General features: G+C 51.5%; 1 protein-coding gene across 4 annotated transcripts in view; it reads right to left on the bottom strand.

Annotated features, from left to right (window-relative positions):
* NMNAT2 (nicotinamide nucleotide adenylyltransferase 2) overlaps positions 1 to 27,301 on the bottom strand; it is a 107,775-nt gene that overhangs the window by 8,712 nt on the left and 71,762 nt on the right. For 3 of the 4 annotated variants that reach the window (XM_080649102.1, XM_080649101.1, XM_080649103.1), the window contains 7 exons: positions 23,707 to 23,795; positions 22,827 to 22,894; positions 19,830 to 19,908; positions 16,875 to 17,001; positions 15,291 to 15,371; positions 14,122 to 14,166; positions 10,180 to 10,256 (listed from right to left, as the gene is read on the bottom strand). In XM_080649102.1, coding sequence (XP_080505228.1) covers positions 10,180 to 10,256; positions 14,122 to 14,166; positions 15,291 to 15,371; positions 16,875 to 17,001; positions 19,830 to 19,908; positions 22,827 to 22,894; positions 23,707 to 23,795 — 566 coding nt within the window. The remainder of the gene's footprint in view (positions 1 to 10,179; positions 10,257 to 14,121; positions 14,167 to 15,290; positions 15,372 to 16,874; positions 17,002 to 19,829; positions 19,909 to 22,826; positions 22,895 to 23,706; positions 23,796 to 27,301) is intronic. The other variant, XM_080649104.1, reaches the window with a different exon arrangement.

Genomic DNA, 27,301 nt, shown 5'->3' with positions numbered 1-27,301 from the left:
ACGCTCTGACATCAATCAATCATTACCGTCCCCCCCCCCCCCCCCCCCCGCAAATGTTTTCCCTGTAGCCTTTCATTTCAATAAATGGAAACTCTTCTTACAATTGCTGAGGCCAAAGGCTTGGCAAGTTCCTTGATTCCTCTTTTTCTCTCACATCCCACATATGATTTATAAGGCAACCCAATTGACTCTGATTCCAAAACAAATCCAAGAACCGGCTCATTTTTCACCATTTTCATCACTTCTATCCTGGTCCAAGCTTCCTTTGACAGGTTAGATAATGGCTCTCAAAGATACCCAGGTCCTAATCCCTGGAACCCAAGCCCCCATAAACCTTTTATAGCAAAAGAAACTCTGCAGGTGTGATTAAACTAAGGATCTTGAAATTATCCAGAATAATCTACGGGGAGGGACCTAATTCAATAACAAGTGGCCTTACAAGTGCGAGGCAGAGGGCAATTTAACACAGAAGAGAGACGATGATGTAAAGCCAGCAGAGAAAGGTTTGAAGATGCTACACTGTTGGCCTTGAAAATGGAGGAAGGGCCTATGAGCCAAGCAATGCAACAAATGCAGCTCTAGGAGTTAGCAAAGGCAAGGAAAGAGATTCTCCCCGGGAGCCTCTGGGAGGGATACGGCCCTGCCAACAACTTCGTTTTGTCCTGGTGAAGCCTATTTTGGACTTCCAGCTTCCAGAGTGTAAGAGAATAAACGTGTGTGGTTTAAGTCACCAAGTTTGCAGCAGGTAACTAATTCACCTCCGTCATCTCTCACTTGAGTTGCACTAGTCCAGTGGTCGCCAACCGGTGGCCCTTGAGGTCCAAAAGGTTGGCGACCGCTGCTCTAGTCTCCCTGTTTTTCTCTTGCCTTTTCCAGTCTATTCCAGGCTGATAATGTTAAAATACAAGTCAAATTATGTTGCTCCTTAGCTCAAAACCCTCCAATTAAATGTCACCTTCTCAGTGATCTTATCTTTTCATCTTCTAGTCCAGGGGTCCTCAAACTTTTTAAACGGGGCCAGTTCACTGTCCTTCAGACCGTTGGAGGGCCGGACTATAGTTTAAAAAAAAAAAAAAACTATGAACAAATTCCTATGCACACTCTGGGCCCGGGACGAGTCAGCTGCTAAGCAGGACAGGCAGCGGCACCCGGCGGGCCGGATAAATGTCCTTGGCGGGCCGCATGTGGCCCGTGGGCTGTAGTTTGAGGACGCCTGTTCTAGTCAAAGGCTCCGCAGGGGAGGGATGGTGGGGATGCGGAGGGCAAGTGGAAGGAGTGGACTCTGCTTCCCCAAATTCAGGGAATCTGAAGGAAGGAGGTGTGAAACATGTTGAGGCAGGAAGCAACCTGGCCTTGGAGAAACACAGGGGGCAAATCTCCTGGAAGGAATGTGCAGTTATCATCATCATCCCTCCAGGAGGCTGAATTCCAAGACCTGCCTTGCTGGATTTCAGGGATGCTTGGGGTAGGAGGATGCCCAAAGGTCTTAGCCAAGACCTTTCTGGAACAGAGGGTTGAGCAAGACAGATACGGCTTCATCTCTTGGGTCAATCACTAACTCGTGGGAAACATTACACAAATTATTATTTCAACTGCATTGCTATGAAGGATAAGGCCAGGTTACTATTAAGTGGCTAATATCCTGTAGTGGCTAATGTCTTACCGGTAACTGTCAAAAATTTACCCATAACACATTAGCCACATCTCGTGGTGGAGGCAAACTATCTCATGGGCTGAACTCCTCCAACAAAGCTTTTCCCAGGTACCCTTTCATTCTTCCATTCGACACATTTTTATTGAGGGTATATGGCAAACTGGCCCCTGTCCTGCTGTTGCTAAAAAGACTGGTACATTTGGTGTGCTCACAGAGCTTACTGTCTTGTAGGGGTAGATCATAAACAGACAAATATTTAAATAAAAAAACATCAGGTAGAGCTAAGGACAATATTGAATATTGTGGGGGAGGAAAAAATTTCCCCCTATCCTAGGTTCTTCTAGCTGGTCTAGTAATTAAATCTACATATGGCAGATTAACAAGGGAAAATAACCAAATTTAATTACATATTCATGTATGGGAGCCCCACATACACGAGAGGTTCAAGACAGGAAGGTAAAATGAGGTATAATGGCATTCTGAGCTACGGATGAGGTCAGACGCCTTGGGGCTTCAGAGGGGAGCAAGGTCATTCGCAGGACGATAAGAGCAGGTGTTCAGTGATTAAATATTTGCTGTGCCCTCCAGATAGGTCATTAAACTTTATTTCTGGTGATAACGCGTGATGGGCCAAGCTCCAAACTTAAATACTTTAAGGGACAAGTAACAGCTTCTCCCGAGCCCACAGGGTCTCAATTGCCTTCACCTCAAAATAATCCCCAGGCTAAAGTAGCACATTTAGGAGGCCTGTTCTGAACCCCTTCAAAATCAAACACAATTACTTTTCAGCTGAACCCTAAACTGCTAGAAGAGGAAGACATAGGGAAACCTGGGCAAAGAGCATCCCTAGTGAAGCCACCGTGAGTGCAAAGGCCCTGAGGTGGAAAAAGGTGTTCAAATAGAGAAGCCAGGTGGACCTGGAGCCCAGAGAGGTGCGGGAAGCGGACAAGGACCAGATCACAGGAAAGATGGGGTTTCATTCCAATTCCAGAGAGAAACCATTAGCGTGTCTTAAACAGAGGCCTTGACTGCTTTTAGCAACAGGATCCAATTTACGCTGACTGAGCCAGGCAAGCCTAACTAGTAAGACCTTCTGTAGGATCACTCCGAGACCTAGCTTAGGGTTCCCGATTCTAACCGTGCTCTCTTCCTTAGGGACCGTGCCTGAGCTGCATGCGCACACTTGTGTTTCCCCTCCAGATGAGGAAATTCAGGGATGAACACGGGACTATCCGTAAAGAGGGGAAGAAACAGTACCTGCTATTGTGCCAGGCACAATGTTAGGAGCCTTATTATTACATTTAATCCTTACATCAACTCTCTTCTGCGACCTGTGCCTCTGTTCTCATTTCATAGATGGGAAAACCAAGACTCAGATTTAGTCACAAGTCCAAGTGGCACAGCCAGGAGGTGAACTTGAACTCACTCTAGTCTGCTTTAAAGGCTCTTTCTGCTGCATCACACTGAGGCACAGTAGTAAGAAGCAAGGAAAAGTCCTTGGCAAGTGGAATGGGGAAACGGAGACAGACAGCTGAACAAACTGATTGACAATTCACAGCCAGATACTGAAGGTCACCTCCCTGAGATAACATCTAGGCCTCCGTTGTATTCCAGCTCCAGGCCTAGGAAAGTAGCAAAACAAGGTGGGTAACGCCAGGATCAGCTGCAAAGACTAATGACCCCGTGCCCTGACACGGACCAATCAGTGGAAACCCTGAAAGGGCGCACCTGGAAAAGCTGATGAATATTCTATTGAGGCTCTCCCTAAACTCCCAGCCTTTAAAACCCACAACAGCTTACCCAGTGTAAGCTCTCCCTCCCAGGAGCGGACCCGCGCCCTTTCCTTCTCTCTCTTCTTCCCCCAAAGGTGTGCATCTCCTAAGCTCTAAGGGACTCCAGGAGACTTGTAACCAGGGAGCCATGGGCAGCGGCAGCTCGTCCCAGGCTAACCCCCTGAACCTGTCTCCAGGGCCCCCTCTTCCCTGACTTCTCAGTGGGCCAAAGCAGCTCCACCTAGGCGCTCTCCTGTTGCTTCTTCCATCCTAAGCCCTTCCTTGGTTCACTGTCCCCAGCTTGACTAAACACACTCTCAAAATCACCCGGACTCGTGTTGTGAAATCTTGCCTGCAAGAAGTGAAGCGCTCACACACCACGGGCGGCCCTACGCAGACCACTCAGGGCCAGGTCCCCTTCCCAAGAACAACACCACCTCTTCTAGATCCATTGTTAAGACTCACATTTTAGTGACTTGAAACTTTTTTGGTTGAAAAGATACTCTGTCTTTTCTCCAGGCATCTCATGGGCTAAGCTCCTCTGTTCATTACTCTACATTGCCCCCTGGGGTACGTAATTTTGTATGCTTCTGAGCGGGTCAGAAATGATGCAGGGAGAAAGTGTCCAGCAGAAGCCACACAGTAGGCGACAGGCTTCTGCCACCTGCTCCACCCATATCAACCAAAAGTCGTCCACCTTGGTTCTGGCCCCTGCTCCTCCCCGGAGGGAAGGTTGGGAGAGGCTAGTGGCGATCAGAGTCGAGAAGGTGGGAATGCATTTCTAGAATGCTGCTTAGTGCAAATAAAGGAATGATGCTTCTGAGGGGTTTCCCAGAGAAAATCCTCTCCACTCCCCTTTCCAACTTGACTGGGGGTGTGGGAAGGCAGGGGGGTTCCAGACTCGAGTCAACAGCCTGAAAACTAAGCCAACAGTGCCTTTCACATGAGAACCAGAATCTCCCCGATAGCCCTGAGCCTCCTTCCCCGGAGCCTGTAAATTCAGCCCAGGCTAATCAATGCAGGGGACCTAATCCCCAGGGTGGGAGTGTCCGTGGGGCTTCCTGGCCGCGGCTGGACTGTCTGATAAAAACCATCTGAGCCTGAAAAACCAAATGTTTGTCTTTGCTCCATTTGTCCCGGAGCTCAGGGATTTCTTCTGGAGTGGCCATTGCCCCAGGCTCTTCCCCTGTTTATTTGCTTTGGTTGGTTTCCCACAGCTGGTGGACGGAGGAAGCAGTTAGGCCACGGGCTGGTTGGCTGGAAAAATGTCGGCTACAGCCGATTAGAGCTGGCCTGTGGAGTGCCGGGCTTTGGGAAATGCAAAAAGAAAGACAAAGGAACAACAAAAAACAACAACACTTTCCTCATTGGCCCATCTCTGGTGCCTCATGTCTCTTTAGACTTTCATTCCTTTGGGTTAAATATTGACCCTGGCTCATTTAAAAGGCGAGTGGCTAATACGTTTAATCATTAAACTTAAATGATTTTGCCATCTTGTTGAAAAGTCAAAAGCTTCCCAAACAGAGGCCAAGAGAAACCTTCTAGTTCAACCAGCCAGAACCATCTCCCCCTAAAGGTCTTGTTCCCACCACTGGATCTTGTACAGCCTTCTCTCAGCCTTTCAAGCCCTCTTTTCCACCCACTTAACCCAATCTTGTCCATCATTCAAAGCCCAGCTCAGTGCTGCCTCCTCTCTGGCCTGCTGTGAATTACATGTACATTCCTCTCACTTGTTCGTCTTATCTGGATTAGGGAGCTGAAGATTTATGCAAAATCCTTCTCTGCTAACCAATAGTTAGGTCTTGCGCAAGTCACAATCGATGTGAGCCCTGGTTTCCGCATCTGTAAACGGGAATAGAGACCCCACTTCTCAGGAATGCTCTGGGGGTTAGCTGAGACACAAGCCAAGTGTTTATGGCCCGTCTCCCCTCTAGAGAGTACAGTGCACCCAGGGTGGGGGACTTGGTCTATTTTGTTTTCTCTGTTCCTCCGACCCTAGAACAGTGCCCGGCACATGGCAGCTACTCGGTAGTTTAAAACCAATGAATGAATAACATTGATTGCGTGCTTTTTAGGGTCAGAAACTCCTTTGAACTTTTCACATGTTTTAATTCATGATACTTTTAGGTTGCCAGTGCCTCAAGGGCAAATAACATGCTTATGTTCATCGTGGACACTCAATCAGTATTAGTTGCAAGATTGATTGAAGGGAAGAATACTTGAATCAGTTAATTTGCCAGGCTGCCTTCCACCATAACCTAATGGACAAAGCAGCTGGCAGCGTAAGGTCCTGGACCACAGGTTTTGTTTGGGGGAAGGGAACGAGTGAGTCTGAAATCTTCCTGCTTTAGAAATCTGTCCATGGCTGACCGGTTAGCCTTTGGCCTTGGTTCCCCACGCACCTCGGTCCCGTCTGGACACCCGCTTTGGTGCTGGTGTCAGGAAGCAGCACAGCAACGACCAGGCCTTCTGGGGGAGACTAGCTCTCTAATAAGAAGTCCAGAAATGCCCGGCTGGCATGGCTCAGTGGTTGAGCGTCCACCTATGAACCAGGAGGTCACAGTTCGATTCCTGGTCAGGGCACATGCCCAAGTTGTAGGCTCCATTCCCAGTGTGGGGCGTGCCGGAGGCAGCCGATCAATGATTCTCTCTCTTCTATCGCTCTCTCCCTTCTTCTCTGAAATTAATAAAAATATATGTACTTTTAAAAATCCCGGAAATGAATAGGCTAGGGGGCCTGGGTCCTGATCTCCAAGGCTAGTCCAGGAATCTGAGTCTTGATTTCTCCTGGAATCAAGAATGAAAATGCCGACGGCCAGGACACACAAGCAGCTCTTTCGGATTCTATGGAGGATCATGATGAACTTCTATGGAATTTTCTCCCCGGGGAACGTAAGGGGTAGGGGTGTGTTACTGGTCAGAGGAGGTCGGAATGCTCTGCAGGGCTAATGGGTCTCTCTGCCTAACAGGAAATGCCCACGGGATGTGTTGGCGTGGGGGTGGGGTTGTCCCTTTAGTTGTGTAATTAGATTTCTGGGTAAAGAGCTGTTGGCTCAGAAATCCAAAGCAAAGCAAGAGCAAGAGGGACTCAGTGGAGAGTGCGTGGCTGACAGGGCCTTGGCGGTCCTGCTGTAGAGCAGGGTGTCTGGCTGCTGCCCAGCCTGAGGACAGAGTGGCTCCCCACTTCTCGGGAGCTTCCTTTACAGGAGGGTGCAGAGGTTCCTGTTTCTCCTTCTCTCCCGTCTGGTTTCTGAGGGTTCTGGAGAAAGCACGGGAGACTGGAATACAAAGCCAGGGCCCAGGACTTTTCCAAGAAGCTTTGTTCTCCTGCTGACACGGGCCAGTTCCGGCTTTGGGCTCCACCAGGTGTTCTGAGAAGTGTGGAATGAATGAACGAAACCTGGGCTAGAAGTGGGTCTCACAAACCTCATCCCTGGTGATCTCATGGGTAGGGACTGAAATTCCAGGCAGGCCTAGAAGAATAAACAGGGCTCACCCTGTGCCCAGTCTTGACAAAGCCCTTCCTTTTCTAGACCATGAGAGCCAACCTTCCCCAAATAAGGACAGTGGAATAATTCCCTGAGCAACCACAGTCTCCTGCTCCCTGTACCCCTCTCCGCCCAATCCCAACCCTATCTCTAGCAGAAAGCCAGCCCCTTCAGAGAGGAATCTGCAGGGCAGACAACAGATTGTCTTTAAATCAGTGGTTTTACACTCACTAGAAGAGGTTTCACCAGATGTCCCGAGGAGGAGAGAGAAGATAGGGATATAGCATCAGAATAAAAAGAGCTTCAGCTCTCTCCCCCTCCCCCGTACTGGAAAGAAGCTAGGGATCTGTGAAACCCCTCCCTCCTCCCTCCCAGGCATCACCCTGGGAGCAAAGCCTCAGAAGAAAATGGAGCCTGATTGGTGTTTCTAGCTTCTTGGACAAAAACAGATCCAGAGACAGAGAAGCATCGATCAGACTATCAAACCTCAGAGGGAAGGTAGGGGAGGGTGGGGGTAAGGGGGAGACATCAACCAAAGGACTTGTATGCATGCATATAAGCCTAACCAATGGACACAGACAACAGGGGGTGAGGGCATGAGTGGGGGGGTGGGTAATGGGGGGATGACGACACATATGTAACACCTTAATCATTAAAGAAATTTAAAAAGAAAAAAGAAGAAGAAAATGGGGCCTGGTGATCATAGGTGAGTGGAGCCCGGTGCTGGGCTTCTAGACTCAGCCAGGAGTCCCGTGTCCCAGGTGAGCAGAGAGCCACCAACTTCAGGGCACCACAAGGCCTGAAGAGAGATGTCTGTGGGGACCCTCCTGCATTGATATTCATGTTCAGGGCAAACAGGAGCCTCTCGGGCTCTGCTAGTCAGGGATGACTGAGACCAACTTCGCATCATCCCTGTGGGACAGAGATTTGAAGTTGGCTTTTAATTTGGTTTAAACATTTCTGGCACACCTGTGTTGTGGGCTGATAATCACACTCACAGCTCCTTGCTTTTTTTTCTCTCTGCCTCAGATATCATGATTCTAAGGACCCCAGAGACCAGCTGGGGGTGGAATTAGAGGACTGATTGGCTGGGCTGGGTGGGGAGCTAGAGCTCTGAGCTCTAAAAAGCCCACTAATGAGCTTTGAGTATCCCCTTCACCCAGCTCCCCTGCTGCCTGGGCCTGAACAGGACAGATGTGGGTCCCTGCTGGCCTGGGCCTGAACAGGACAGATGTGGGTCCCTGCTGGCCTGGGCCTGAACAGGACAGATGTGGGTCCCTGCTGGCCTGGGCCTGCTGGACCCTCTGGGAGCAGCCAGGCTGGGAGTCCTGATCTCTGGAGTGACCTGCCAAGTAGGGACACAGTTGAGTAGGTGAGGGTCTCACTCCACCTCCACTCTCGCATTCCCAGAAAATCAACAGCTATTGGTCTCCAATTTTCTGTCTTAACCAACATGTCATTTCAGCACCAGGGGCCAAGGGAAGGGAGGGGCCTGGGGCTCATTTTTCTGGTCTCAAATGTCAGCTGGGCAACAATAAGAGTAGCCCTTCCGGCGGGCAGTTAAAGGACCTGCAGGCAGCGAGCTAACAAGCCCTGGCCGTGCTTCCAGAACCCCAAATTGAGTACGTTTCAGGCTCCACAAGACTGAGCCTGCCCTTGAGAAGAGTCCCTGGAGGTTCCCAGGCCCCGGCCGCGCCCTGGGACAGCCGCGGACAGTTGCCCGCATTTGCCTGGATTCTTGGCAGAGCTCTGCTGCGATCTGTACAGAACTTTGCCCGCATTACTTTTCACCTTCACGGCACCTTGTGAGGCAGGGAGGAAAGTGAAAGCTAATGAAGCCACCTAATCCAGAACACAAAGGGGGTTTAGAATTTCTCTGCGGGAAATCGTTGCGGGCTGGAGATGAAAGGACTGCACTGTAATTTGCTCCCCTGAATCTCTCTCCAGATCCCCCCTCTCCTGGGTATTCCACAGCCTGTCAGCATGGATGCCCTTCCCCCGTACCCATGTGTAGACCTCCATGTCTGCGCAGGCAAACTCACTTATTAACATTCGTTGTATGTAACAGCATGTCAGGAGCTAGGCAGGGCGCTATATATAGGGAATCTCATTTAATTCTCCCCAAATCCAATGAGGTAAGCACCATTATTCCACCCATTTTAGAGGTGGGAAAAACTGATGCTCAGAACATATTTTGTCATGAGTTGTGTTAGAGTAGAACTAGAATCTTGAGTCTGATCCTATCAGATCTCTCTCTCTCCAGAGACATATATGTACGTGAAGAAAATTACATATGTATCCATCTTGCCACCTAATTTCTGGGGTTAGAGACTGTATTGCATATTTCTTTAAAATCTCCGGATGCTATAGATAACATTCTATAGATTTTATAGATTAACTACAACTGAGGCCCAGAGTTATTGAGTGATTTGCACAGAGTCACACAGCAAGTTAATAAAAAGCACTGGATCCGGAATTACTGCCTGGGACTCAGCTTGCAGAGGGTTATCTGTGGGATCGGGGGCATCAGCTCTGGCTCTCAGATGAATGAACTAATGAAAGAAAGAACAAGAATAAATGGCCATGGGAAGAGTGAGTCGTTTATGAATCAGCTGGCTTAGACCATCCCAGTCAGATCTGGTAACCAAGGACGTCCACTGAGCTTCTAAGTGATGTAAGCTTAACTTCCTGGTTCCTGCTAGTCCAGGTCAATGGCCAGAAGGGTCCTACTGACCTGTTGCCATTAATGTCTCCCCTCTGGACTCCATTCTCTAGTTGAGAGAATTCTAGGGTGGTATTTACTACCTCTTCAAAAAGAATCCAAGGAAAACAAAACACTCAATAATTCAGAGGAGTAAAGGCCTTTTTTATCCTTCCCTCCCACCCCTACCTGCCACCAGCAGCACTATCTGGAGCACACACATCCCCCCCCCTCCCCACCCCCCCCTCCCCCCAAGCACTCCTTGGAGAAGGTATTCTATGACTCTGATGGCTTCCCCCCCACCCATCCGCCCCAGGGCTTTACAAGAGCAAGCACGAGGAAGAGTGGGTGTGGCAATGCAGTAGAAGACACAGCCTGGGGTGGGTGAGAATTTCCTTCCCTGGAGATATGAATGGATTGCCCTCCTGGGAGCTCAGAAGTGGGGAGGAAACTCAGGTTGGGGAGGGATACTGTGGGGAGAGGGAAGACCAGAGGCCCAAATCAAGTGCCCTCTCCCATCCTTCCCCATGCCAGCTGTGGCGGTCTTGTAACCTTGGTACTCACATCTGCCTCATTCCAGAGCCCTGGGATGCAGAAGGACTCGAGCAGGTCACTGCCACACAGCAGCAAGATCCGCAGCTCTGAGGAGGGAACAGAGTTTGCAAAGGGAGCATGTGGAGACCTGGGAAGCATGCGACTCTCAGCCTTCTTCCCCGATGCACCCAGAAGTCTCCCCCTGGGGCTCCCAGGCACCCCTGCACCATGGTGTGTGCAGTGCAGAAGCCTGTGCTTGCCTCTCCCTCTGCTCGTTCGCAGACCACCCCTGTCTCCTGTGGGAGCAATTACTTTGAGGAGGGTCTGGTTTGCTGGGTACTGAGGGGTTTCTGGGGACAGGGGTCTTGCCGTGCTAAATCAGGATGGTCCGGCACTCTAAGGCCTCAGGGTCTCTCTCTGTTGCTTCACATCAAACTCAAGTGTCAGTGGCATTGGCTTCTCTGCTGCTGTGCCTTGTCTGGGTTTGTCTCCCATCACAAATGCCGACATGACGCGGGGCAGGGGGGGGCATTGAGTGCACCTGGGGCAGTAGCTGAGCTCGTCAGATGTCCTCTCCTTACGTGGCCCCTGTCCTCAGCTAAGGGCTTGAGAAGCGGTGCCCAGAGCCCCTTGTCTGACTCCCAGGCACACTCCCCGCTTGTCAGTTGTTTTCCTTCCCTCATTAAGCGGGCTCTGGATTAGCCCAGGGAGGCCCATCGCGGTTTAAAACAAGCAGCAAACTGACTCACTCATTAAAACCCTGGGGTTCTTGGAACCACAGAGGAGAGATCTCTGCCTGGGGTGGAACTCAGTGGTGTGTTTAGTTCGGAGCCATCCCAGGCCCTCTGTCAAGAGGCCGTGGCTGTGGGCTTCTTGTCAAAATGCTGCCTGGCTCTGAGCCTTCCAGAGGCCTTGCCACCCCAGGCCCTGAGGCTGAGATGGCCTTAGACCCCACAGCTAGCTCCGGCCCGACAGGGACTTTCAGGTCGTGAGCCTGTCCCTGCTGCAGGAGTTCCCCATGATTCAGAGGAAGGCTACTTGGGCTGACAACAGACAGGGCAGCATCTCATTGACCATCCTCGGGGAGCCCCATGGAGCCCTGGGGGCTTAGGTCCTAAATATTCCTGCCCTCCCTCCCCTTCCCTCCCCCGCCCTCCCTTTCCCTCTCCTCCTGATGCTATAGCCCAATGATCTGTTTATGTGCAGGGACCTTAATTTACCTTTATATCCCCAGGGCCAGACAGAGTGACCTGCACACAGTAGGTGCTCAGGACATATGACTAAGTGAACCGCAGACCAGCTGACCCCAGAGGCCATGTAGGCAGGCTGTCTAAGAGCCTCCAGGCAGGCCATCATGGCCTTTGCCCTTATATCTTGGGGGTCTGGGAAAGTGTCACCCTAGTCAGCGATGCCTCCCTCCATGTTATGCCATGGGATTGCTGGCCGACTCCGACCTGTGGAGAGGAGCCAGCCTTGGTATGGCTCAGAGGAGCCAGGCCAGGTTCACTCCTGGGAGCCTGTTGTTCCCGGTCCCCCTGTAGGAACCAGACTGCCAGATCAGTTCCCTGTTGAAAGGCTGAGGCTCAAACTCCAGGCACCTGAAAGCTGAGTTAGGTGGCCGAGCCCCGAGGATGTGCTGGCCCTCAGAGCTCTCTCCCTCCGTGGTTCACAACTGCGGGTCATTTTGTCTCCAGAACCTGGCAACGTCTGGAGAGGTTTTTGGTTGTCAAGACTGGGGAGAGGGTGTGCTGCTGGCATCCCTTGTGCAGAGGGCAGGGATGCTGCTCAACATCCTGCTCTGCGCGCGGCAGCCCCCACAAGAACCTCTGCTCTGTAGCCATGGAAATGAATCTCTTTCTCACCCGCAGCCAGAGCCTCGCTTTCCCACTCCAGTATAACGTTGGGTTATTATTTTGTTCAAAGCCAGAGCACCGAGAGAGTGGGGTCTCCAGCTTTGCTTGCAGGACCAGAGCAGATGTATTTATCACAGACCCCAGGTCCTCACAGGGCTTTGGATTTCACGTGTGGCCACTAGGGGGCAGCAGTGATTTCTCCCAGTTTAATGCCTGAGACATGAGGCCTTTATAGCCCACGACGCCTTGGGTCCCACGTTGCCCCCTCCTGACCTCCCCCTAGGGGGCAGTCAGCTGGTTAAGAACATGGAGCCAAAATGCTAACTGAGCTAAGAGAAAAATGGCTTTTTCCTTCTCTTGAAGCTTGCAAGGGGATTGCAAAAAGAGAACGTGTGAGCCAGAGGGCTTCACAGTACAGAGGTCTGGGGAGGCAGGGCAGCTCCCTCCCACTTCCCCCTTTCACCCCACCCAGGGATCCAGGGCCCACAGCCAGAGTCCCTGCTCTCCAGGCACCCTCCCCACCCAGGAATCTGTGCTATGTGAGGCCCAGGCCCCTCGGCCCTTCCCAGCTCCCACCGCACACAGAGGCAGCCGCCACCTGTGTGCCAGGCCAGGCATCCATCCTGACCCCCGTGGCCACCCAGCTTTCCTTTCTCTGAAAGAAGAGAAAGTAATATGGGGCTAAGACTGCCCTCCCAAGGCTACAGTGAGTGCTGGGCACAGAGCAGAGCCCCGTGCAACCCCCCATTGGCTTTTCCTCTCTGCAGGAGGGAGCTCTGCTGGTCACGAAACTTCCCCGAAAACTAGCTCTTGGGCAGGTGTGGAACCTTGGGGAAGGGGGTGCAGGGCTTTCGCTCCCATCCTGACCTTTGGGTTGGGGGGCTGTGGAAGCTAGAGGCTGTGGCCACTGTGCACCTGCCTGCTTTGGGGTGCACCCAGAAAGCCAGGTACCACTTTCTGTGGCCCTCAGACAGGGCCGTGCCAGTAAATAAAGGATATTAGAATATGGTAAGCTAATTAGGAAGTGAGGAGTTTTCAGTACTCATTACTTCTGTTTTTAACACAATTTATTAAACTGATACTTGATATAATTTAATTTTTTGTATTGGCTGCATGTAACAGCCGCTTCACAAAATTCCCGGGAACCTTGCAAACGGTTCTAGCAAACCAGTGAGAGCTGAGCCGAGTGCACCTCAGATCAGAGGACAGGACCCGGAAAAGCCCCGGGAAATGATGTCCCAGCAGCTGGGCCTCCTGGGAGGACCTGATGTGCAAGTGCAGCCCACCTCCCAGCATCACTGTGGGAGGCCGTGACCTCCAGCCCCAGACAGAGGACTGCCGGTAGGGGGCACCTGTAGCGTCTTTGCAGCTGGACCTTTGAGACTGAGTGTGTCTGCTGGACGCCAGGCTGCCCCTCGGCCTAGAGATGCAGGCATCCCGCTGTCGCTGACCCGCTTTGTCACCTGGTGCCTGTGCCACTCCAGCTGCGTTCTGGAGCCTGTCTGCTCTCTGCCCAGCATCAGATATTTGTGTCCCCCCGTATCTCTCATCCACTCTGGAACCTTGGAAACATGGCAGTTTTCTGGTTTGCTCCCCAGGTCGGCCAGGACCCGGTTCCCTCCCTGGGGCAGGTTGGCTCCTTCCCACCTGGCAGCTCCGGGTACCCGCCCTCCACCTGCTCTGGCCTTGAGCCCCCACGGCCCTCGCATGGACGGTAGATGCCTTAGCCTCAGCCCAAGGCTGCAGGGAGGCTGTGGGGTGGCTTTCAGCTCCCTCTCTGCCCCTCATCATCCAAAAGTCTCCTGCCTCCTGTGCAGTGTAGGGGGCAGGTCTCTCTGGCTGGCACTGAAGCTTCACTCCCACGTCTTCGCATGAGGGAGAGGAGGCTCCAAGGGGAAACTGCCCAGGGATCAGGCCTCCCTCCTGGGAACTGGCGGGAGTGCAGTTAGGAGGTGAACAGGGGCATCACTGAGACTTGGGTCTTTGCTTGGGACTCTTCTGAGAATAGACCCGGTAGCAACCCTGGCCCAGGTTTTCAAGCCTCTCCCCGCCCCCACTTTGCCCCAGGTGGAGGCAGGCGGCTCCCCATGCACCCCCCTGCTTTCCCATCCCCACTCACCAATCTCCTCGTACCGCATCACCGTGCCCAGGTTGGCATTCTCATCTAGGAGGAGAGGGGAACACAGAAGCATTAGGGCCCCGGCTTCCTGGTACCCAAGCTGCAGTCCACCTGGGCTCCGGGAGGAGGTGAGGGCGGGGGGGTGCTTGCCTCCCTGCACAGGGGGCATCTGCATAGAGTGAATGGACAGCACAGTCGAGCCCAAAATAGAGAGGGAGCATCTTCCTGGGCTCCAGGGCAGACGTCACATTTCTGGGACGGTCAGAATTAGCCTCGCTGGGGAGCCAGTGACGAACGCACACGCTCATGCTGAGCGCCTTCTGTTTCTTTCTGTATTTTAGGGAAGACAATGTCCTCAAACCGAGGGAGACAGCTTTGAGTCACAAGGAGGTGGCCCTCTCTCCTTAGGGGTTACGTGGCTCAAAGGGCAAACAAAACAGCCTTGGCGATGTTTCGCGTGGCAGAATGCAGCAAGAGCCCGAGGCAGATGTGAGCGACGGAGCCTTCGGCGTGTGCGTGCGCATGTGCAAGGCCTGCATGGGGAGCACGTGCACAAAGCCACGGAGAGGCCACTTTGGTCCCCTGCCTCCCTTCCTCCTCAACTGCCCCTCTTGGCTCCTTCTCGAGACGCCTGAGATTGGGGATCTCAGAAATGGCAGGCGTCAGCCCCAACGCGTCAAAGGGAAGAGGCCTGGACCTTCAGCTCCGCCGCAGAGTGGAACTGGGGGCTCGGATAGTCCCGTCCACGCTGGGTCCATGGGGAGCAGCCCAGACCAGAGGGAACTGGGAAAGTGTGTGTGTTCTTCACCTGCCGCCAGGAGGACAGGCGTGCCTGAGCTGGAAGGACCTGAGGGGGGATGCTGGGCCCCCTGAAAACTCCTAGGCATGTAGACACATCCTGTGGGGGTGGGGAATGCACACGTCACCGAGGGGTCTCCCAGGCAGCCCAGGCCCTGTGGGTCATGCCCTCTGCCTCCCATAACAGCTCCACCAGCACTACCGATAACCTGTTTTCTTGAAACCATTGCTCTATAAATGGTCATCCCATAGCAGGTGCTGGATGGGGTGAGGGCGGAAGTGGGGGGGGGGCGGTTCTTGCTGAATGAATGAAGGGAGGCAGGAGGGAAAGAAAAGAGGCAGGACTGGGAGAGAAGGTCCGTGCTCCTTACCCACAAAAGTGAAGCGCTCCACGGGCGGGCGGACACAGCAGATCCGGCTTAGGCTTTCTCCCACCTTCCCCAAGATCTTGGCTACGGGAGAGAGCAAGACACACAGGGACAGGGAGAGAACCACTCACAGCTGGCACTCGTGAGCCCAGCATCGGGCCCCGTAAACAATGGGGCGCTCGCGGGGGGAGGGGGGGGCAGTGGGTGGCGGAAAGAGGGTAGAGAGAAAGAACAGAAATATGACAGCAACGATTCCTTCTCATTCACAGTCCTAGGCACAGCATTTTGAGCCACGGACTGGAGTCTATTCTCTGGTCATGTTTATTACATGGTTGAAAAATCGGAAAATATAGAAGAGGAAGATATATGAAGAAGAAAATAAATAATATACCAATATGTTAATGGTGGTAACCATCACTGATGTATTGGTATATTATTTGTTTTCTTCCATTTTTCAAATATGTATCATGCAGCTAAGTCTGTGTAACATCAGGTGGATTACACCCTGTGTTTAAAGGGCATGTTGGCTGTTTGTTTATTTTTTTAATATCATGAGCTTTTACCCACCGCTGAACACTGGCACCCAGATCCAAGGAGCCCGGGCCTGTGGCAGAGGATTCATTTGGAATAATTTCTGCTGGTCATTCCTTCCCATGCAGATGGCCCTTAGAACAATCAGACACTCTACTCTGGCCAAGAGGTATCTGGTTTTCAATCATCTCTCTGGGCTCTAATCCAGACTTTTTTTCTGAGCCCCCACATGTGGCTGTATGTGAACTATGGAATTCTTTCCTGTGTATAGCAGACTAATGACATAATCGCTTATGGGCTCCAGGCTGGAAAAGTAATACCAGGATCTGCCTCTGGCCATTGGCCTGGGAAGAAAATATTAGAAAGAGCATAGACCTTGGAATCAGAAAGTCCTGAATGTGAATTCTGGCTCTCCTGCTTTTCAGCTGTGTGTTCTGAGGCAAACCACTTCTTCTCTGAATCTCACGTCAATGGGAACGTCATATCTCTAACGCAGAATCACTGCATTCGATGAGGACCCGGGTAAAGCACTGTGCACGGTGTGAGCACACAGTGCTAGGTGTTGGGTGGGTGTGGGGGGGCCCCCATCTCTCTGTCACTGAAGAGGTGAGTAAGAGGGTGGGATTCTGGAGGCAGACGGCCTGGGTTTGACTCCTGGTCCTGCTACTTCCTCACTGTTTGACTTGGACAAAGTCCTCAACCCCCTTGGAAGAGGCAGAGGACAATTGCTCCCTTTTGTATCTTTCATTTCCATTGAGCAGTTTATATTTATATTTTTTGTAATTTATATTTATATACAGTAGAAGAATGCACACCCTCACCCCTGTGTCTCTCTGTCTCTCTCTAATCCTGACCATTTCTCTCTGATCCTCTATAATATTAAGGGTTGTCAATATGGAGACCAGAGCATCAGCATCACCTTGTTAAAAATGCAAATTCTCCCCCTCCCAGACATACTGAATCAAATCTGGGGCGGCACCGAGCAATCAGGATTTTAACAAGCGCTCCGGGTGATTCTGACGTTTGAGAACCACTCTGTATGCCCACATTCCCTACCTGCAGTGGGCTTGGTGGACACATTGCTGTTCTGGTAAATTGGCTGGGTGTTCTCGTTCTGGGGCTGTCCGATCACGGGTGTCATGGAGGGGGTGTTGACATTGGAGAGGATGCAGCCAGTCACCCGCTGGGGGAAGAGAGAAGTTCAGAGTCCGTGTCATCAGCCAAGTGACTTATGGAAAGCGTTTCTAATCATCTCCAAACACACATGTGCTGTCCAATGGGATGTGGTGTTGCCCAGACTAGGTTCAAGGTTGAGCACTGCCCCCTTCTGTCTGTGCGACCTTGGATAGTGACTTAACTTCTCTTGGACCTCAGCTCAGGAGTCTAGCATAGAGAGGCAGCATTTCCAGGTTGTGCTGGGAGTATACGAGGGAGGATATGCAAGGTGTCCATGGAGTGTCTGGCACGGGGTAGGAACCTGGTACACCCAGTCCGTGCTGGAACCTCTGGGTAACATGCATACCTGCCCTCCCTGCCCGCTTCGTGGGGCTCAAATGAGGTCATGTCTGCACCAGGGCCGTGTGAGCTTGGGAAAGGTCATGTGAACACCAGGCACTATCGCCATCTGCTGCCTCTCCAGGCCAGAAATGCCAACGGCAGGGCCAAGCCAGAGCGGTGCCAGGCAGAGCAGGAAGCGTTTGTGTTACGGGAGGGCGGGGCGGGGTTCTGGGCAGAACTGGCCCGTGTGAAGCCACATTCCAGAGCCAAGCGGAAGTGCTGTGTGTATTCAGCATTGTCCTGTGCTGTCCTGCGCTGCTTCTCTCTAGAGCTTCAGAAAACGGAGCAGATACCCAGCATTCGTCACAGCTGACCCAGGAGTGAGGGGACAGGAGTGAGGGGACAGTGGCTACTGGGCAACAGAAACAACGGATGAATTTTCAATCTGTGTAGCCTCAGAAGAGCCATTGCTGATTGCAGGCCCCTTCCCTGAAAGCCAGCATCCCAGCCCCTGCCCACCACCCATTCTGGACTACTGAGTGCTGTTGCCAGAGGACCCCCCAGGCTCCAGGGCTGGGGGAACCCTCTGAAGGTATTGCTGGTGGAGTGGAGGGACAGTCTGCCCCCTTTTTAATGTTCTGTCACCCCCAGATAAGAAAACGCCACATTCTCCCTTAATAACTGGTCTGGCGGCTGAGGAATTTCTTCCTCTTGCTGCACGCATCCTAGTTCTGGGCTAGGGAAGGAGGGAAGGGCAGGCCGCCTGCCCCAATCTGTCCTCATCAGTTTCTCAGAGACCTTCCCAAACGTGGCCTTGAGTCACTTCTTAAGCCCCGTGCCTGTCTCTCCAATGGGTCTACTCTCCCTGCCAGAAACACCAGCCTGATGCTAGACTGGGGAGGCCAAGGGTTCTTAGGAGGCAGCCCAGCTCCTGCTCCAAGCTCAGGGCCACCGAGAGCTACCTCCTCTGCCCATCTGTGCCCGTCACTGCTGCAGCTGGGGCGCCTGGCGCAGCTTCTCTGGCCCAGGCGCATGCCTCTGGGCATTGCCAACAGCGGAAGGGGTGGGGAGCCCAGGTACCTAGACAGCAAAACAGGAGCCGGACATTATGGCTGGCATACCCGGGGCCCAGGCATGGCTGTGGGTTTCTGGAGTCCTCCCTTCCATCACGATGCCCGAGGCTCCTGGGTGGCTATCGGGAGCAGAGGTCCCTGTGGCCCCCGGCTGACACTCCGTGTGAGGAAAAAACGTGTGTGCAGCCACTGGGACTTTAAGGATGTTTGTTACCGCAGCATCTCTTAGCCTGTCCTGACGGATACACCCTTAGACAGTAAGATGAGGTGTCTGTTATCATGGAGCAGCACAGGGGAGCAGCCAGTGCCATCCTTTGTCAGTCTTTTCAAGGGGACCCGAAAAGACCCGGGGTGAGTGTGAAGGGTTCTGAAGATGGAGGGAAGGGACCTGGGCTTCCTTCAACTCCTGGGCCTGGGGGAAATCTTAACGGATGAAGCAACCACCTGCTAGTCCTCCCGGCTCCTCTGATGACTCCCTGGCCGGTCTGGAGCCCAAAGGCTGTGCGTCTGTTAAGATAAAGGGTGGCTGCGTGGTGGGCACAGTGTGGGGGGGATCGGGGGCCGCGGACAGCGCCCCAGGGAGGAGACGGCGACAGACCCTTTGACAGAAGCACAGATGCGCTGGGGGGCTCCTGGGACAGAGCAATGCCGTAGGATTGTGGTTTGGGCTGGGAGGCCCCGCAGCAGGGTCGGTGCAGGTGAGCAGAATGGATTGTGTCTGGCCTTGGTCGGCTGCTTCTTGCTTCTCTCCTTTCACAGTGGGAGTTGATGGGTTAGTATTGATCTGTGGTGGGTGCTACTGGCTGGTGTGAAACCCATCCTCACCTGGCAACCGGCCACAAGCCCCAGGCACCCTGCTGGTTCACTAAGCAGTCGCTGTGTGGCTGTGTGTCCTGAGATACCTGGCTCACCTCTCGGAGCTTCCTTTTACCCACTGACACAGCAGGAGCTGGGACACTGTCTGCCGTGGGACTCCCTGAGGAGAAACACGTGGGCACGACGGTACAGTGACCGGCAGGTGTGAGGCCCTCAGCACAGCATCCTGTGCTGGAGGGAGGGGACCACTGGGTCCCAAACAGGTGGGGCAGGAGCACCCGGCTGCTTGCTCCTCCTCCCAGAGGCCCTCGCTTCTCCTGCCTTTCTCTGCCTGGTCTCCTTCTTGCCTCGCTTTCTAAATAGAGTCTTCTGCCTGTGGTCTTCATCCCACCTTGAACTTGCCCCCAGAAGATGAAAACAGCCCCAGGTCAGATCCAGCAAGGGGAGCAGGGCCGGCACAGTCCCTGGGGCTGCTCTGGGTGCCTAACCCACCGCCCTCCCGTGTGCTGCTCGGGGCCTGGTTGGTGAGAAATCAGAGACCAAACCAGGTCAGGAGGCCATCAGCACCTTTCCCATAGCCTGCCTGGCGTCCGTGGCCCCCCACCCCTCGGCGCGGCCAGCTCACCTTCATGAGGTCGCGATGGTGTTCCAACACGCTGCAGGTCGTCTGCCAGGTGTCCTGATAGCACTCCCACGGGTCCACCCTGGCACAATGGGGGGGAAGGGGGGTGTTTCCATTGGTGTCCAGCCTCTCCCTCTTTTCTTATTGGTTCCCTCCAAAGACCAGTGCTCAGGGCACTGAGCAGACCCGGTCATGCTGTGTAGTTAGATCTCAAAGCAGATACATAGGCTTGAAACGCCTCCCCGAGCCTCAGTTTCCCCTCTGTGAAAGGAGGGCTGTGTGGGCTGACATGCAGAGACACTGACACTAGTCTGCTCAGGCGGAACCCCAGGCCCAGAACTTGGCGCTGCAGGGCCTTGGGGGTGCTATGTGATCTCTCTCGGTGCTCATTTTCTGTAAAATGGGACTAACAGCAGTAACCCTCTGGTGGGGAGATGAGAAGGGCATGATGAGTGTTGATGTAAAGTGCCTAGACGAGTGTCTTGCTTGTATCCTTATCTGCACGATGGGAATTCTCCTCGGGGCCTTATAGGGTAGCGAGAGCCAAGCCCTCACCACGCGGTGGCCGCAGCTAGCTGAGTTGGGGAGTCTGCCCTGTCTCCCTGCGCAGAGGGGTGCCTTGTGGGCACGGAGGTGGGCCTGGTCATCAGACAGGGCCGGGCCAAGCCCTCCTGCACACCAGGATGAGAGTGAGCAGGGCTCCAGCCCCGACTGATGCATCACTTGGCCTTAATGACACGCTAAATGAGAAGCTAACTTGGGATGTTTCTTAGCAGTTGAGCATTCCCTGCCCACCTCCCACCATACACACACACCCAAGGTTTTCAGAGAGGCAATCTCGCTACCTGAAGACTCATAGAGTCAGCCTCCCCCCCATTCCCCTCCCCCATCCCTGCCCAGCCCTCCCCTGAGATGCACAGACACCGGATGGATCTAGCTCAGCAGACTCCCCATGTCCAGGGGCCCTGCTGCACCCAGCCCCACCTCTAAAGCTAGCTCTGAGCCTCAGCTCAGAATTCTCTTTCCCAGTGCCTGGAGCAGGACGGGCCGGAGTTGTCAATCGACATTTAGTGAGTGAATGAGGGAATTCATTTAGAATCTTCTAATCCCATCCGAGGAGAACAGCCTGCTGCCCAGTGTTCTCCCCACTGGACCCCGTTTCCCCCAGCAGGTGATGAGTTACAAGGTTAAGAGGCTGTGTTTCTATTCCTGACTTGACCTCAGGTGTGCTGTTCGCTCTCGTGCCCCTTGACGTCTCTGGGCCTCACCTGAGACAAGGCAACGGTCTCTCTGCCTAACTTCTATCCTGGGGGGAGGAGAAGATCTACCAAGAGCATGTGCTCCTCACACAGATCACTGTGCACAATGGGCAAGGATGGATACTTAATTATCACTGTCGCCTCCCTTCACGGCTCTCATTCTGGCCCACCCATCTTCGCACTAACGCTCTGCGCCCCTCCTCCTGAGGTCGGCCTTCCCCCCTCTTCCTCCTTTCAAGGGAACCTCTAGGACAGGTGCTGCTGACGTTTCCATGGGGGGAATGACAGTGCAAATGGCGGGCCATTATTTTTTTAGAAATGTCATCCACTCATGCAAATTATAGCTGTAGGAACATTGGGAGTGTAATTAGCATAATTAGCAGAAGGTTGCTTTAATTACACGGCAGGCTCAGTGGATAACGGCTCTGCCATCTTTTTTTTTTTTTTTTTTAAATATATTTTATTGATTTTTTACAGAGAGGAAGGAAGAGTGATAGATAGTCAGAAACATCGATGAGAGAGAAACATCGACCAGCTGCCTCCTGCACACCTCCCACTGGGGATGTGCCCGCAACCAAGTTACATGCCCTTGACCAGAATCGAACCTGGGACCTTTCAGTCCGCAGGCTGACGCTCTATCCACTGAGCCAAACCGGTTTTGGCCGGCTCTGCCATCTTAATGGAATGTCCCAGGGAAAGGGAGCAAGCGCTCACCCCACACCTCTGTCCCACAGTCAACCTGGGGCCCCAGAGACCCCAACTGGGGAAAGGGAAATAGCCAAGGCCAGGCAACTCACCCGGGAAGTGAGTGGGGATAATAGTAGGGAAGCATTTTGGGTTTTCTGGCCATGCTTCACCCCAAACCCAGTGATGTTTTTGGAAGCTTCAAGAATATTCCTGGATCCAAAGGTGTCAGAGCAGATGAGACACTAGAAGCACCCTCTTTGGTTTCATGGGCCCCAGAACGCAGTTAAAAAATGTAACTTATCAGTTGGGCCACCCCTGAAGGTCTACATAACTATTGCTCTATTGCTTGCACAGGGCTGTGATGAAACAAACAACAGGCCCAAAATGGAGTCACTTGTGCTGAGCTCACATCACCAAACCAGGACGTCATACCTAGCTTAATTTCAGCCTCTCCTAGGATTATTATCTTAACCAGTCAGTCTAGAATTCCCTGGTCAGCTCCAGTGAGGTACTTCACCCGATAGCCCCCTCCTGCCCCCAGGTAGGTTACCTAAGCCCGAAACAATCCACTCTCTCCCCTTCTGCTTATAAAAGCCTTCCATTTTGTGTAGCTCCTTGGAGCTCCTTTTTACTTGCTAGATGGGATATTGCTTGATTCATGAATCTTTGAATAAAGCCAATTTGATCTTTAAATCTTTTCAGCTGGCCCGGCCGGTCTGGCTCAGTGGTTGAGCGTTAAGTTATGAACCAGGAGGTCACGGTTCAATTCCCATGCCTGGGTTGTGGGCTCGATCCCCACTGTGGGGCATGCAGGAGGCAGTCAATCAATGATTCTCACTCATCACTGATGTTTCGATCTCTCTCCCTCTCCCTTCCTCTCTGAAATCAATAAAATATATATTTTAAATATATATATATACTCAGCTGCTTTTTGTATTTAACAGGGTTACTATCTCCCCTGGCCTCCCGACCCCTGCCCGGACCCATCCTCTTTCCCCACCCACCCCTGTGAGTCCCAGGGCCACCGCCTCCGGCATCAGCAGACCCGCCCTACCTGATCCAGTCGGAGTTCTGGACGGCCAGCTGACACATGATGAGGCGGTGCCGGCTCGACACAAGGCCCTGGGAAGCAACAGAGCAATCATGGGGACCTGTGTCTGCTCCCCACCGCCTCCCGAGATACCATCCGGGGCAGCCCATTCCAAAAGCGCAGCCATTTTTCAGGGAATGGGGGTGTGCCCCCTTTACTTGTCCATCAGACACAAGACAGGCATGGAGGGGCAGAAGGGAAAGAAAAAGAATGAAGGGCAGGTGGAGGAGACCACCCGCAACAGGGCCCATAGGTGAGCCCCCACCTCTGGGGCAGCCATGTGCCCAGCACAGAGATGAGTCTCAGGTGCTGCCTTGTCTCGTGGCTCAGTCTGGCACTCAGGGGACCTCCTCTGGGGCCCACCAAGTTGCATGGGGGTGCAAGGGGAATGGCTCCTAGATCATCTGGGACATGTGGCAGGGATGGAAGGGCAGGAAAGTGAATTTGTAAAATCAGATTATAAAAGGTATAAGTCTTTTTTTTCCTCCTAAAATCCCAGGAAAGACTTGCCTCGCCCATAATCAGCCACTAATTTGGCATCCATGCCGAGTCACAGTTGGCCCTCAGCGGGTGTGACGGCTTCTCTTCTAATGAGTTTGGACTGAGCCTGGCACTGCCAGCAGCTGCCTGGTCATGGGCAGCTGTTCCAGCTGCTGCCCAACACCAGTCCCTGAGGTCTGGCTGGTCCAGAGATGGGAAGCGGGATGCCTGCTACCAGGCATTTTGCTTTGGCAGGAATCACAGCAGAAATGGCAGTGGGGCAGTTTGATACCAGAGGAGGCGTCAGGTCAGAAATGGGGGGTGGGGGGGGGTGAGGGAGAAAAGGGGCAAAGGCAGAGCCCACCTGTTTTCCGTAGGAGTCGTGGACAGGAGAGACAATCCCGCCAATCACAATAAACCTTCCGGTTTTGTGCAGATAATCTCTGGCTCTTTCTAATTAAGAGAAGAAAGCCGCACATTATAAAGAGGAAAGGGGTGGATTAAAGGCGATCATTGAAATCAATACATTCCGCTCTAGAAGGCTTATTTCCGATCTTTCTTGCCATTCAAATAGAAAGTGCCAACTTTCAAAGCACAAGTTGGGGATTCAAAAGGTTAGGGAGCCAGATTTCAGCCCTCAAAGCAAAAGGATTTCCAGCTCCAGGGGATTAGTCCAGTTTTAAAGGGCCACCACTCGATGAACCAGTGTCGTTTAGGGGGATTTGAAACCAGCCCCTCACTAACAGCCACTGGAACAACAGACTGAAATGTGCTCCTCGGATCACGTGCAGAAATTCTGAAGCGCAGGAGTCATTTTTAAAAAAAGAAGCAGCAACAGCCTTCTGATGTGAGGAAAGGTGAGCTGGTCGCCTCATCTAGTCACTCGGAAGAGAAAACCCATCAAAACAAATTTACAGAGCCTCCTGCATAATTAGGGGGAATTAAGAGTCAGGTCAGAAACCCATCATCACAGCGAGTTGAGGAGCATTCAGCCAGAGAAAAGGGTTGTTTTTTTCCTTAGGAAGGAATTTGTGATGTTGCTTTTTTCAAATTGGCCAGCCACACCCGATTTCCTATCCATGAGAAAAACTCAGTAACCTAGGAAGGGGATGAAAATTTTGGTCCTCTTATTTCTAAGGGGGTTCGCTCTACAACTCTAACAGGGCCTGAGCTTGTGCCACCGAGGAAACGAGGCTTGGATTTATTTCACAGGTGAGGCATTCTGTGAGTGAACCTGGGTAGCAAGCCTTGCAATGTAGTTTAAAGAAGGTTCCAGGAACCTTAAACCTTAAAAAAATTCTGGCTCTCTTAAAACTTAAAAAAATTCTCATCAGGTTTCTTTTAATGTCAAGTCTCAGAGTTGCATTTTTAAATATAATGAATAGGCTTTATTTCTTAGCACAATTTTAGATTTATAAAATATGTGAGCAAATAGTCTATAGAGTTCTATATACTCAGCCCCTTACCTTATCTCCTCCCCCACTCCAGGCACACACACCATTTCCCCTATGTTATTGGTATTGCCTTGCATGACTGTGGTACCTTTGTTACCCTGTATGAGTTCATACTGACACATTATTATTTCTAGGCCACAGATTTACTCTTTGTGTTGTAGAGTTCGATGGTTCCGAAGACCCCCTCCTTGGGTTCGTCTAACTCGCTAGAGTGGCTCACAGAACTCGAGAAACCCATTTATTCACTAGATTATGAACTTATTACAAAGGGTTTTAAGGATAAGAATCAGCCCTAACTGGTTTGGCTCAGTGGATAGAGCGTCGGCCTATGGACTCAAGGGTCCCAGGTTCGATTCTGGTCAAGGGCATGTACCTTGGTTGCGGGCACATCCCCAGTAGCAGGTGTGCAGGAGGCAGCTGATCGATGTTTCTCTCTCATCGATGTTTCTAACTCTCTATCCCACTCCCTTCCTCTCTGTAAAAAATCAATAAAATATATTTAAAAAAAAAAAAAAAAGGATAAGAATCAACAGCCAGATGAAGAGACATGTAGGTTGAGGTCCCAAACAAAGGGACTTCTGTCCTTGTTGAGCGTGGGGCCCAGGACCTGGAAGAATAGAGGAAATGTCTTCCTTTCCCACAATAAAAACTCAGAAAAGTAGGGATAGAGGGCCCCTTCCTCAGCGTGGTAAAGAACACCCATAAAAACCCACAGCAAACATCATACTCTTAAAGACTAAATGCTTTCTTCCTAAGATCAGGCACTAAGCAGGAATGTCTGCTGTCATCATAGCTATTCAGCACCTGAAGTTCTAGCTAGCTCAAGAAAGCAAGACAAGGAAATTTAAAAAATAGAGATCTAAAAGGAAAAAAAACAAAAACAAAAACACAAAACCCTCTATTTGCATATGGCCCCAGAAATCTACAAGGAAACTCTTAGAGCAAATAAGTGAGTTCAGTAAGTTCATAAGATACAACAAGATCAGTCTAAGGAAAGTAATTGCAAAAACATGTGGAAGTGAAATTAAATGTATAAGACCACTTATAACCGCTCACACAAATGAATGCTTAGGTATGAATATAATAAAATATCTACATAACTTGTACATTAAAAACTACAAAATGCTGGTGACAGAAATCAAAGATCTAAATAAATGTAGAGGTTATTGTGCTTATGGGTTAGAAGAATCAACATTGTAAAGATAATAATTCTCCCCAAATTGGCATATAAACTTAATGCATTTCCTATCTAAATGTCAGATTTTTTGGGTGTAAAATAATTCTAAAATTTATATGGAAAGGTAAAGGAACTAAAGTAGTTAAAACCTTTTTTTGGGGGAAAAAAAAGTGAAAAAATCTATCCAAATTTTAAAGCTTATTATATACCTACTAGTAGCCCTGCGCACGAATCTGTGCACCAGTAGCTTGCTGCCACCCTCCTGTAGCTCCCCCGCCCCCTGCTCCCGCTCATAGCTTGCTGCCCTGCCCCCTCCTGTAGCTCTCTGCTGCCCACTTGTAGTTCACTGCCCCACCCTCCTGCAGATCCATGATCTGGTCATTACGCGGTAGGTCATTACGCTTCATGGTGTAATGGATAATTAGCATATTTCTCTCTTATTATATAGGACTAGAGGCCCATTGCAGAAAGATTCCTGCAAGAATAGGGCTTCCTGCGGCCTTCTCCGCAGCCCCGCCTGCTTCCCTCCCTTCGCCGCCTCCCCACTTGCTTCTCCTTGCAGCTTCACTCCCTTCTGCAGCACTTGGCTTCCTTCTACGCTGTCTTCAGTCTTCGTTCTGCATCTGGATATGCAAATTAATTGCCATCTTGCTTGGGTTAATTTGCATACTCAAGTCTGATTGGTGGGCGTGGCTTGTGGACATAGCAGAGGTACGGTCAATTTGCATGTTTTTCTTTTATTAGATAGGACAGTAATCAAGACTCTCAGGTATTGGCAGAGAGATAGATACATAGATTAATAAAATACAATAGTCTAGAAATAGCTCCACACAAATATGACCAACTGAATTTTGACAAAGGTACAAAAACAATTCGGTGAAGGAAGTAATAATATGTGCAATAATTGGGATGCATCTCCAGTTCATCATGTTGAGTGAAAGACAGCCAATCTCAAAAGGTTGCATATGTATGATTCCGTTTATATGACATTCATTTATACAGATTAGTGGCTGCCAAGAGTTAGGGATGGGGGTGGGGGCAGGGAAGGGAGGTGGGTGTGGCTATAAGGTGGGTGAGGCACATGGCTTCTCTCTGTACTCTTTGCAACTTCCTATGAATCTATGATGATTTCACAATAAAACAGGTTTTAAAGTTTATAGGAAACCATGACACACTACAATTCTAAGGTGGCAGTGTGCAAATCCAGGCAAATGGCCAGCAAACTGGTGGGGGTGGATGCTTCTGGAACTTTTTCTCTGATTATCCCTTTCCATTTTTGCTGCTGTCTGGACTCCAAGATTTTGAGTTGTTGTGGCTTGAGAGGTGTT

Source organism: Plecotus auritus (assembly GCF_963455305.1).
Source record: "Plecotus auritus genome assembly, chromosome: 12".
Lineage (NCBI taxonomy): Eukaryota > Metazoa > Chordata > Mammalia > Chiroptera > Vespertilionidae > Plecotus > Plecotus auritus.
The sequence above is the reverse complement of the archived record's forward strand: the minus strand, read 5'-3'. Positions and strand labels throughout refer to the sequence as shown.